General features: G+C 43.7%; 1 protein-coding gene across 1 annotated transcript in view; it reads right to left on the bottom strand.

Annotated features, from left to right (window-relative positions):
• The window catches only part of LOC108803539 (WD repeat and coiled-coil-containing protein-like), a 75,757-nt gene that overhangs the window by 29,574 nt on the left and 32,476 nt on the right, over positions 1–13,707 (bottom strand). The window contains exons 7-10 of the mRNA XM_018575374.1: positions 12,650–12,741; positions 12,481–12,569; positions 12,068–12,193; positions 7,577–7,683 (exon numbers count right to left, since the gene is read on the bottom strand). Coding sequence (XP_018430876.1) covers positions 7,577–7,683; positions 12,068–12,193; positions 12,481–12,569; positions 12,650–12,741 — 414 coding nt within the window. The remainder of the gene's footprint in view (positions 1–7,576; positions 7,684–12,067; positions 12,194–12,480; positions 12,570–12,649; positions 12,742–13,707) is intronic.

Consider the following 13,707-nt stretch of genomic DNA (forward strand, 5'->3'; position numbering starts at 1 on the left):
TACAGTAATACCTTGGTTTACGAGCATAATTCGTTCCGGAAGCATGCTTGTAATCCAAAGCGCATGTATATAAAAGCGAATTTCCCCATAGGAAATAATGGAAATTCAGATGATTCGTTCCACAACCCAAAAATATTCATGTACAATACAGTACTGTTATACATGACTCTACAAAATATAAAAGAAAAATAAACCAATTGCCAGTACCTTCGTGGCTGGTGTGAGGGGGACAAGAGAGAGGAGGATTATTGTGTAGGACGACTTTCACTAACGGAATCACTGCTATCTCTTGACTAAATGGAATCTTTTTCATTTCGTGAAACCTTAACAAGAAATCTATCCAATGTGACATGCATTGTCATTAAACAGACTCATCGCTACTCGCTAGCACTGCTACAGCCTTATTCGGGTGGCGCTTTTCTACAGAATTTTGCTCTTATTGCAAGACATTGCTTGTATATCAAAGCAAACTTTTTCAGAAATGTTTGCTTGTCTTGCAAAACACTCTCAAACCAAGTTACTTGTAAACCAAGGTATTACTGTATAGTAAAGTGAACTGAAGTGATATGCAAAACTTGACTCTTGCTTAAAATACAACGATAGGCTTCTGTATGACAGTCCAAACAAATCCCAACTCCAGGTACTATGTGATATACAAGCCTGATAAAGCAAACCAAAAACTTCCTATATCGACACTGACTGAGCCAAATCCTCCTTCATTTGTCTCTTACACGCTCCTCCTCCCAGACACTACAGCTCACCGTCAGACAGATTCAGCAACAGAGACAGTGCTGTCAATCCAGAAAGCAGTGTATAGGACTAGGTGTGGCTAGGTGCTCACTAATAAGCTACAGATTTGACAATGCTGATAGCTACTCCTCCTGCAATATCTTCTCATCCCGATGTAGTGCAAGCAGGCACAGCCTACATGAGAGTGACAACTCTGCTCTTAATTCAGGAGCAGTGCAGCATTGTTGCTACACCATCAGCAAGCTGTATTAGGTGGACTTGACTGGCAGGATCAAATTGCAAGTGCAGATGCAGATCTTTTTTTTAAATGGGAAGCTATACCTCTACATTAAAGCGACTCTGTCACTGAAATAAAACCTTGAATAAAAGGTCTTGCTGCAAAGAAGATAGTAAATACTTACCTCTGCAGCTGCCCCTGCCACTGAACACTGAAGTAAAGAAGAACAATGATGAACACCCTTCAGATCTGGCCTTGCCCTGCTACAGCAACACATCTAAGGCCCGGTGCAGACCTACGCGATTCCGGGATCGCTCGGTCCTGCACAATGCAGGCAGCGATTGCTGCGCGGCCCCGTTGATTTCAATGGGGTGACATCCGCGCGACAATCGCAGAAAAAGGTTGTTTTGTCAAATTTGACTGCGCAAGTGGAAATACACTTGAATGCTGGTTCTGTTATACCATATTGTGATACTATATTCATTTTTGTTTTGCTACACCGCTTTGAGGTTTTTTTTTACCTGTTCCATAACACACGGCACAGAATTCTCGGTATCGCATACATACAAATCCCTGAGCACTGGTACTTTTATCAATAACCAGTTGATGTTGATATACGAGTTCCAGGTGACACATTGTTGCATGTTGTAGAAGCAATGACATTTGTTTCATATTCATATCTGTCTCTCTGCCTACCTATTGTCTCCACATACAGTGAGTGGGTGGTCCAGGCTGAGAGCATTTTTTTTCAATGACTCTTCGTCCTGACACATGATAGATGCCATACATGCAAATCACTGTACATTTGTCATGCACATACCACGCATGCATTTGTCACTGTCCTCGGAGAGATGGATGTCAATAGGGTCATCCATGTCTTCATAAATACTAATGTTGTATTTCAATGATCAACACGTTTTCATCTGGTTTATAAGACAAATAGAAGAAAGATATTTACTTTTGTTTATGGATGTCTAAATTCATCATAACAGAATTATGCCATGCAGGGCCGGTCTTAGGGGTGTGCGAGGGCGCCATGGCAACAAGGGCGCCGTGTGGCCGTCACAGCTCGTCCTGTGGGCGGCTTCTCTCCCCCTCACCGCTGGCCATCCGATATGATGGGCAATCCATCAAACAAGGTTGTAGATCTTGTATGCAAAACTAGCTACTATTATTTAACATGAATAATCACACTGAAAAGTGGTATCTGGTTCATTATAGCATTACATCGGAGAGGATAATCTGAGCCATCAAATCTTTAACTTTTAGGTTTCATTTTTACTCCTTCTTTTGTCTGTGTGGTTGCTTCCTTCATCTAACCCAGCCCTTCTCATCCATGGTTCTGTGGAAACCTTGGGTGGCTCCAGAAGTTGATAGTGGTTGCTTGAGCAGTGGTGGATTGATTTTATGCCTTATGGTGCCTATGGCATCACTTGGCAGAGCCAGTGACGTGGGATCATTTGAGACCGTCCTCTCCTCTCTACTGGCGGCCCAACTACCGACGCCACTAACTATTGATCTTTTTACTGCCTATAAAAGAGATTTTCTGACAATGGCCACCAATTTATGGGGTACTTCTCCCACTGACCCCCAATGTATGGGCTACTTCTCCCACTGACCCCCCAATGTATGGGGTCCTTCTCCCACTGGCCACCAATGTATGGGGTACTTCTCCCACTGACCCCCCAATGTATGGGGTACTTCTCCCACTGACCCCCCAATGTATGGGGTCCTTCTCCCACTGACTACCAATGTATGGGGTCCTTCTCCCACTGACCACCAATGTATGGGCTACTTCTCCCACTGACCCCCCAATGTATGGGGTCCTTCTCCCACTGGCCACCAATGTATGGGGTACTTCTCCCACTGGCCACCAATGTATGGGGTACTTCTCCCACTGACCCCCCAATGTATGGGGTCCTTCTCACACTGACTACCAATGTATGGGGTCCTTCTTCCACTGACCACCAATCTATGGGATCCTTCTCCCACTGGCCACCAATGTATGGGGTCCTTCTCCCACTGACCACCAATGTATAGGGATAATTTTCCCACTTAAAACCAATGTATAGGGATCCTTCTTTAACTGTACACTAATGTGAGTGTCCTCCTCTGGATTGAAGATGCTCTTTAGATGCACGATTTCAGGTTTCTGGTGCAACACAGAAAAGAAAAAATAAATAAATAAACATGTGTTTCAGGACCATGGACAGCAAAATCTGCTGAAGATGTAGATCCTCCGTGTTTTACTTGACGGTTATTTATTGTTCTGTAACCATTTTTGTAAGCTAGTGGGTAAGTGCCTGAGATTTCCCAATTAGGCACTGTAATACCAATACCATGGAATTGAGAAAGCTAGTCGGATGACCAGCAAAACGTCTTCAAGAAAAATACAGCAAGTCCACTTGCCTTGATTTATTTTTTACAGATATACCATGACCTGGATGAATGAGAGCCATCACAGATATGGAATTAAGGGGGTAAGCTCACATATCTGAGGATTAAAGTGTATATATGAACAGAGTGGGGGAGGTTTAGACTCTCTGTCAAACCTTTGCTGCTGTCTGGGTTCCCACTGGGGAGGTTCAGCCCTCTCTACTTGTTCTAGTAGTGACCATCGTCATTGAAAGTGAGGGGAAATCCAAAATTTTAGAGTTGTCCTCAGAACTAGAGAGCAGAAAAAATCCCATGGAGACACCTGGTCTATAGACAATTGTCTAAGGGGAATTTCCTCACTATGGGAGATTGCTTCTAACCTTCTCTGGGGTCACCGGTGCAGGAAGTGATAGAAAATTTCCACAATGGTACACAGACAGCAAAAAAAAGCAACCAGGCAGGGGGTTAACCCTTCCATATTCCTTCCAAAACCAAAACAGAATTGTTCGCTAGACAAATCGTTTCTAATAACTATAGCAGTGTAAATATTCTTGAAGCAGAGACTTTAGGTGTTGATGGCGGCATTGCTAACCAGTAAGGATTTTTGTAGAAGGGACTCTGTGTGTCTCTTCTGCAATAAAAGCTACTAGCATGTCTCTAAGGATTGTACAGTCTTGGCCTGCCTCGGTACCCCAATCAATGCCCTTCCGTGCTTAACCCAGGCTGGCCAATCTAGATTGCCGGAAAAGGCCGAACACAAGGGAGCTCATAGACGTTGCATTGCTGTGGGCAGGAAAGTACTGCGGGCTTTAGATTGGGAAACTGTATATTGCGAGACATGAAGCCAAACATGCTGAAAAATATTGATTGTGGCTTTACATATATTTTACATTGTTTATACCAGTGGTTCTCAACCTGTGTAACCTCAAGACCTACAATTGTCCTCGGTCATTGAGTGGCGACCCAAGTCGCACTGCAATGGAACGCACGGCATTGCAGTACCGCGCGTTCTGGTGTGGCGATTGAACTGTGGGTGGGAGGTTTGTTTGGGGTGCCATTCAAATGAATGGCAACGCAACGCACTTCCCACAGCAGAATGTGTAGTAGTTGCGAGTGCATGGTACACTGCGGTAATGGCACAGGACTGTTCTATTATTGCACTGTACTAGTGTGAACGGGCCCTACAAAACACAGACAGACACACACAACCACAGACACAATATCACACACATATACTGTAGACGCTCCAAGAAAAAATGTTTTTTCTTTTTTTTTAAGATCCACCCAGTCTCCATTCCTTATGAGAAGTGGAGTGGATTCTCAGCCTGGGGTCCAGTGTGGGCTGCGGTGCTGTGATGGAGCTCCATCCATATGTGCATTGCTTGTACAGCTCCCTTGCACACCCTGTAGAGGTGTTGGGAGCCAGAATGTGATGTCACTCCAGTCCAAGCACCTCAACAGGGTGCACAAGGGAGCTGTAAGCAATGTACATATGGATGAAGCTCCCTCACGGCCATAGCCCTATCCCACCTCAAGCTGAAACCCGGCACCAGGCAGCATATTTTGAATGGCTGCTTGGCACAAGAACTGACAGTGCTGCGCTAGAGGGAGGCTGAGAAACATCTCACCTAGAAAAGTGGAAGGCAAGCGGCGACCCACTGAACACGGGGTCTCAACCCACTTTTGGGTCACAACCCACCAGTTTGAGAACCAAGGGTGTATGCAATTTATTCAAAAAATGCAAACCTCAGTTTAATAAATTGTAAATGAAAATAAATAAATCAAATTACCTGAAGGCCATTATACTGTCTCTATAAATGTCTTCCCATACCGGCTGCAAAATAAAGGTTACCCTCTGGAACATGTTACTTTTTTAAAATGGAGGAGTCCGTTCACCGCTGCTAATTTTCTATTTCAGAACACTCTCGGGGCTCTTAGTGCATCAGAGAGAAATGTTTGTGCTTGACTTTGTGTACCCTCTGCTCACTAGGTGTTTTATTTGTACATCGGGATAGTTATTTCTTGTTGCAATCATTTAATAGCAGACTTCTGATGAGTCTACTCTCAGAGGCCATAACTGGTTATTAGAATCTTGCTCTAATTTTGACTCGGATTAAGTTCTGCTTCTACCCATGGAAATCTGGGGCATGTTTCCAAAGCTGGTAAAAAGGTTTCCCAGTTTAACTGTTAAATCTCACTTAATGTGAAATGCAGAACTGGTGACAGATGGAAAAATGGTGGTAAAAACTGACACTATTGGCACGAGCTGAAAAAACCTGCAAAATATCAATTTTGTCATTTCATAGCTACAATGCTAGTTTCTCACTATGGGCAAAAGGGCATAGAATGCCTTCTATTGTCTTAGTTGCTTTATGATAGGGATGCACCGATACCAATACTAGTATCAGAACCGATACAGAGTATTTAGGTGAGTACAAATGCTCCGGGACTTACCTCCATTACCGGAACTTCCGGTCATAGGGAGATTTCCCTCTGACCAGCAGGGACGAGGAAGCATGGACCCGGCTTCCTTTCCAACCAGGAAGCCGGGCGGTAGGTTCTGACCCTCACCTTATAGCACCTCATGACCCACCGGCCCGCTTCCTGATTGGTCACAAAGCCAGACAGCCTTAGCAACTGAAGCCGGTGTTCTTTCAATGGAACACCGGCTTCCCAGGCAATCAGGAACACGCTGCCCGGCTTCCTGAGGCACTGGGCACACGGCACTGGTATTGGCACTCGGTATCAGTACTCCATATCGGTGAGTACAGAAAAAATATCGCTACTCGCACTCGATACCGAAAAAACGGTATTGGTGCATCTCTAATTTATGATAATGGGATGTACAGTAGATGTCCTCTGTTGCTTTGGGGAAGCTTTGTGTCAACATCACATCCAAGCTGGTCAACAGTAGCTTGACTTTTTGGCATTAACTGACTGTAGATGACATTTGTGATGCTGTGCTGCCATCTAAAGTTTGAAAAAGAGAGATACACCTGCCATAGAATTTAATGCAAGTGTAAGGGCAATGCCCACAGGTGTCACCTACCAATTTTCTAAATAAAAGCCAGCAGCCCAGGCCAATGGTGAGGACTTCACTGAGGAACTTTGACCAGAGGACATCCCTGGAACAGAGGATGACTAAAAGAGAGAGAGAGAGAGCGAGAGAGACAGAATGATAGAGAGAGAATAGGAGAGAGAGAAAATGAGACAGATAATGAGAGAGAATAAGAGAGAGATAATGGGGGGTGGGGGGGAGGCAGGATGAGAGAGAGAGAGAGAGAGAGAGAACCAAAGAGAATAAGAGAGGAGAGAATGAGGGAGAGAAAGAGAATTGAGTGAGAGAGACTACAACCAGAAGCCATTTTCCTGAGAATGCATAATTGCCATGAAGTCTTGTTCAATAGGGAATTTATGGACAGCAACAATCTAAGGTAAGTGACCTTTTAGTGTATTCTGTTATAGAAACCATTGCATGTGCTAGAGTATAGTAAAAGTACGTTAAATACGACTGGGTCAGTTTCCTTGGCTATACTAAAAAAATTGGATAAACAAATAGCAGTAAAAGTTTGCAAAGCAGAAAGGAGTATGATTCAATGGATGTAAAATTATGATTGCAATCAATCTAGATGCATAGCATGCATACATATTTACTGTCCATGTGCACCATTTGGAAAATGTAGGAAAAAGTCAGCTATGTGATCTCTTATAAGTGAGGTGGTTTATTTATACCTGACTGAAATTGACCTACTGTTGGGACCCAGTTGCAGTCAGTTGCAATCAGCTCCGTCTTTGTTCATGTAATCTGACAGTACCAGTGTCAGAATACAATAGACTGGTGGTGGTGAGAGGGGGAGTTTGCATTCCCCCATCCATGCTGTTAGTGTAGATGAGGGAATCAAGAGTCTTTTCTTGTTCAATCTGGTGGGGACCAGGACAAAACGAACACGGATAGCAAATAAAAAAATAAAAAAAAACAGGGGTTCTAACTCTTTCCTTACTTTACCCAAAAGGTAAAAACCACTTGGCTGTACATATATTTTAATTTGCCACAATTTCCCACTGTCCATGATAAATGCCTAAGGCCTAGGGCCTCTTCATGTAGGTTGTCCACTGACACACTTTAAGTGTAATATTTTTATGTTTCATGAAGTTTACTTTTGTGAATATTTCATGATACACCCATATTTAGCCACCCATGGACACCCCCATCGCACCCACCCCCACACTTACCTGAATCGTAGGGTTCTTCTCCCTGAAGGTTGCTGCTCTTTATTGAAAATTGAGCAGCTGCGCGTGGCTCCACCCACACAACCGTGTCATCCAGGATTTCAAAGGATCTGTGAATGGAGTAACTACAAAGTGATGTCACATTCATTCTTCCTCCCGTCCCTGTAATCGAATTTCCGTACAGAGGTACAGACATAGACGAGAGGAAGACTGCAGGAGCCAGAGCATGGCACCCATGATCCATTGAATGTGGTTGCAATGCTTTACTGGCTCCAATGTAATAAAATATTAAATGCACATTTTTTCCTTTTATGAAGCTGTGTGCACTTTTTTTTAAGGTTGCCTTTACCTTTAAAGGTTGAGAACCAAATAATAAAAAAAATTGTAACCTGCACATCTCTCTTCCTGTTCTGGCTTGTTGCAGATTCCCGGTCTGCGGCAAAATAATAGAGGAAAGTGATTTCACTTAATCTATAATTCATAGGCCGGGGTCAGCATATTCCTCCAGCCGTTAGGTGGTTGCATGGCTTTATTAGAGGCACATCAGCCCATTATCTAGATAACAAAAAACATATTTATCGGGCTTGAGATGATTGTCTTTCATTCAGGAGATGCAAATCCTCCCGGGAGCAATTCAGTCCTAGTAATATTTTTTTTCTCATTGCTCCGATCCTCACAATAAACCGCTGTCAGAGCATTCCTAGGTTAACATACAAAAAGAACTTAGCCATGCCTCATGCTTGTCTGTAGGGAACAAACTATTGTTCAACTGAAAAACCTGAATGGATATATTCTCATCACTTTACATTAACAATATACATATAGAACACTAAAGTGAACCAGTCATGTTAAATAAGTGACCACACTCAGGCCCTAAACACATGGGCATTTGTTGATCATAGCGCTTTACACATGGGCATTTGTTGATCATAGCCCTAAACACATGGGCATTAGTTGATCATAGCCCTAAACACATGGTCATTTGTTGATCACAGCCCTAAGCACATGTGCATTTGTTGATCATAGCCGTAAACACATGGGCATTTGTTGCTCATAGCCCTAAACACATGTGCATTTGTTGCTCATAGCCGTAAACACATGGGCATTTGTTCATCATAGCTCTAAACACATGGTAATTTGTTGATCATAGCCCTAAGCACATGTGCATTTGTTGATCATAGCCCTAAGCACATGTGCATTTGTTGATCATAGCCCTAAGAACATGCGCATTTGTTGATCATAGCCATAAACACATGGGCATTTGTTCATCATAGCCCTAAACACATGGGCATTTGTTGATCATACCCCTTAATGCATGTGCATTTGCTGATCATATCCATAAACACATGGGTATTTGTTGATAATAGCCCTAAACACATGAGCATTTGTTGATCATATCCGTAAACACATGGGCATTTGCTGATCATATCCCTAAACACATGGTCATTTGCTGATCATAGCCTTAAACACATGGGCATTTGCTGATCATAGCCTTAAACACATGGGCATTTGCTGATCATAGCCCTAAACACATGGGCATTTGCTGATCATAGCCCTAAAGCAGCGGATCATGACCCGCTGCTCGGCTTCTTGATAGCCTGTCCATCGGAGTACCTCTAACAATGCTTACCGGGCTTCCTTTACTTCTTGCAGTCAAAAGAGAGAGAGAGAATGAGAGAGAATGAGAGAAAGAGAATGAGGGAGAGAGAGAGACAGAATGAGAGAGAGAACCAAAGAAAATAAGAGAGGGGGGAATAAGGGAGAGAAAGAGAATGAAAGAGAGAAAATAGGGGGGGGGGAGATAACTAGAATAAAGAGAGAGAGAGAAAGAGAAGAGAGGAAGGAGGAGAGAGGAAGTGGAAGTGAAGAAGGGGGAGAGGGGAAGGGGAAGTAAGAAAGGGGGAGAGGGGAAGGAGAGAGGAAACAGGTGAGAGTAGGCGTTGCCACCTTTTCTTTCAGCGAAACCCGAACACTCTACCGACGCATGGAAACTTTTTTGTGGGAGAATGATTCGCACCTTGATCTTAACCCACCATATCTTATGTAAATAGCGCCACCCATTCATATGTAAATATCACAGTTGAAACTATTTTCAGTGGGGGGCCAGCAGCCCCTATCCTAATTTTGGTTGCCCCTGTCTGACTGACATAATTTGTCCGGGTTTCAGCTGCCATGAAACCCGGACACAGCATTCAAAACCCGGACTGTCCGGGTGAATCCCAGACAGGTGGCAACTCTAGGTGAGAGGAAGGGGGAGAGGAAACAGGTGAGAGGAAGTGGAAGTGAGGAAGGTGGAGAGAGGAAGGGGGAGAGAGGAAGTGGAAGTGAAGAAGGGGAAGAGGGGAGAAGGAGGAGAGAGGAAGGGGGAGAGAGAGTAAGGGGAAGTGAGGAATGGGGAGAGAGGGGAAGGGGGAGAGAGGAAGAGAGAGAGAGGAAGGGGAGAGAGGAAGTGGAAGTGAAGAAGGGGAAGAGGGGAGAAGGAGGAGAGAGGAAGGGGGGGGAGGGGAAGGGGAAAGAGGGAGTGAGGAAGTGGAAGGAGGAAGGGGGAGAGGGGAAGGAGTAGAGAGGGAGGGAGGGGGATAGAGGAAGAGGAGTGAGGAAGCGCTCTCCTTGTGAACGATATCACTTTGTATCATTTTTCTTCGAGCGGCTCTAGGATTTTTGGTGATTATTACATTTGAACAGAACTGTTCCCTAAAATAAAACTTTAACACTCTATCAGCAGTGCATCTGTGAGACAGGAAATGAGTTGCTTAATAACAAAGTTGTTAGATGATGAAATCTTGACATAAAAAGAAGTAAATGAAGGAATTAAGTTTACAGCACACATTATCCATTACTGTGTGAGCTGGTGTTACACATGAAATGCAGACACCTGCCTGTACATACCTCCACATCTATTATGTACCACCCCTGAAATGAGGGATGTTTGTTAATGCAAGGTTAGAAAATGAAAGATAAACCTGCAGTAGGATTTGAAACGTGTCAGTGGGAGGTTGTGGGTGGAGTGTCTCAACGTTGATTGATTAACATCTTCCCAACCAGCTCACGTATAGTGACCCAACAACTCTTTTTAGTGAATTTTAGTATGGGTTTATATACACTCTGAACTCCAGGATAAGCAAACATGCTCTAAATACAAAAGTTAACATATATTGTTATTAAATCTTGGTGAGCTTTGAGTATTTCTTACAAATCTGTGCAGTAACCCAACCGCTCACTGCTGCTAATCTTTTTATTAAAAGACTCAAGCAACGTTTATATAAAAAAAATAACAAAACATAACCATAATATTAACTGTACAGAAACAAAACCATAAATATACAGTACACCACAAAATTATATACACACTGTATATACAGACAGGCAATAAAGCCTAATCACTGCATAAATGGACTCAAGCTTCAAGATCTACAACCTATTTACATAAAGCAGCAGAGAAGGCCTAAGAGGCCCAACCCGTCACCTATGCACGCAGCCATTTTTCAAAAATCTTAAAGAACATCTCTCCTGTAATAAAGACCGGTCACTGCTGCTCTATCTCTTTGTGTAGGGTGACTGGTCTTGTTTCCACCCCCTCCTGTAATAAAGACCGCCCACTGCTGCTCCCTCTTGTTGTGCAGGGTGACTGGCCTTGTCTCCGCTCCTACTGTGGTTTCCTATAGTGGGTGGAGCTGCTGGGCCCCTCCCACAGCTTTTCTCTCTGCACAGGCTATGTGCTGCACTTTTTCCAGGTGTTTTTGCAAGGTGTCTGGTGGTGCCACACGGTGTAGATTAACATCCTTTGTGGTTATTGAGGAATACATTTAAATGGAAATTCAGTTTGAATGAAAACCTGTCATGACAGAAAAATAAAGGCTGCCCCCGGATCTTCATCAGGTGATTCCTTTGGTGCATGTTGGCTACTGTAGAATATACATTGCCCCGTGTCTTATGAATTCTCGAAGTGCAATCAGTGGGACGTTGGCCCTCATATCATGGCACCAGCTTGACATACATTTGGTATAGGGCAATAAACACTATTCCCAGCTTACCATGGATATAATGCGCAGCTAAACCTTCACGTATTCAAAGCTGCTTAACAAACAAGAACTGAAATATGACTTTTATTCCCTGGTGCTATTTAATCAATACAATGCGCAGCTAAGCATAGCCAACCTGCATTAATCAGAAATACGCCTCGAATTATGTCTTTATCCATTCCTCCGCTGGCTCCCTGCACCCAGAACCCCCCCCCCCCCCCCCTTCCAGTAAATGGCATGCACACATTCACACACACGTCTCCCAATAATTACACCCGCAGTGTTTTATTCTTCTGCCAAACATGGCCACCGCAGGCATGCAGAAAACGGCTCGATAAATAGCGAAATGTAATTTCAGCCCTTTATTCTGCTGATTTTGATGTGTGGAAATAAGAGGCTGCCGGGAGAAGGTTCGGGAATGAAAAGATCGTTTGTTTTCCCCCTGGGGTTAGGCATCATTATTGCTGATTACCTGTGCTTGTCAGAGCACTGTTCCTGGTTTTTAACAGGAAGGCCCTTGTTAGGCTCAAAAATATATTCTCGGTAGATGTCATTACAATAGGTATGGCCGCTCTGTGCCAGCGTTACTTGAGGTAAACTTAAAGCAGAAGTAAACTTATTTGACTTCATTATTATGGACACTAGATGGCGCTGATGAGCATAGGAAATAAGTATCAAGTCCTTATGCTCCTCAGCACCATCTAGTGGTCATAATGTTGTATTACATTATATTACATTATATTACATTACAGTCTACCTGGAATCAAAATATAACTAACAACGTTTTTGCCACAGAACGAACATTCAGAGAGATATGCTGGGCGAACAGCTCCGCAAATTCTTTAGAAATAGACCCTTAGTCCCGCTATAGCATACTTTTATTACCTGTTAATCCTGCAAATAGACCTGCTATTTTCCTTCTTCCTGTAGCAACACAGTTTGATCTGCAGTGCAATCTTGCAGCAGTTGTCAGCCTGTGGACAGAGTAGTTTTAGATGCATGTATAGTTTTAAATAAACTTTAAAGAAGAACTCTTGACAAAAATGATCTTCACCCTTGCAGTGGGGCTACCGGTCCCCTGAGCCTCTCTCCCCATCTGCTCCAGCGGTCTCAGGTCCTGTGGGTCATCACGTCCTGTACAGTGCACTGGAAATGAGGGCGCAGAGGGACAGGGAGAGGCTTCAGGGAATGATCTAGGAGTTAGCTGGCTCAGGGGATAGGGTGAGTATAACTGTCCCAATGGATGTGATTGTCCCTTTTGCTGTAGAGGTTGGTGTGCTATAGAGGCCCAATATTTTTTACCAACACTGACATACACATTTAGAAATCACTTGATCCCCTCATCTACACTAAACAGGGAGTATAGTATAGTACACAATCATATTGGATGTATGCAACCCACTGTCCTTCTAGCAGCATGGATTGCTGTCAAATCTGCTTTCCTGATCAGATATAAACACATAGCGGCTGATTGATAACGTGCTTGCACAGCGTATATCTGTGCAAAAGGCATTCACAGTGAATTACTGCCACTAGATGGAGCCAAGGAGCATTTTCTATGCTCCTTGGCTTCATCCAGTGGCAGTAATATGCTGTGAACATCTTTCGCTCAGATATATACTGTGTGAACATGTTATAAATCAGCCCCATAGGTTTCCTTAGATGTATTTAAGCTCCATAGTTCTCAACTGCCCCTAATTTGGAGGGACTATCCCTCCTTTGCAACTAAAACCTTTTCCCCTCTTTCCTCCTCTGTTCTCCCACATTTTGGTCCAATGTATTGAACTCTATAAGAATTTACTATTTAATCTTTTAGAGTGTAAGCCCTCAGGGGCAGGGCCCTCCTAACATCTTGTCTTGAATTGTATTGCCATTGTCATGTCTTCCTTATATTGTAAAGCGCTGCACAAACTGTTGGCGCCATAAAAATCCTGTATAATAATAATTAGGTAAGCACCGATACCGTATCAGGAAGCCGGGCAACGCGCCATTATACGCTGCCCAGCTTCCTGATTGGCCGGGAAGCCGGCTCCATGCTCCCTTGTCACTTGTGTAAATGACTCACTATGTGACAAGGGGGCATGGAGCCGGCTTCCCTGCCAATCAGGAAGC

Source organism: Nanorana parkeri, unplaced genomic scaffold (assembly GCF_000935625.1).
Source record: "Nanorana parkeri isolate BGI_ZX_2015 unplaced genomic scaffold, ASM93562v1 scaffold53, whole genome shotgun sequence".
NCBI classification, from domain to species: domain Eukaryota; kingdom Metazoa; phylum Chordata; class Amphibia; order Anura; family Dicroglossidae; genus Nanorana; species Nanorana parkeri.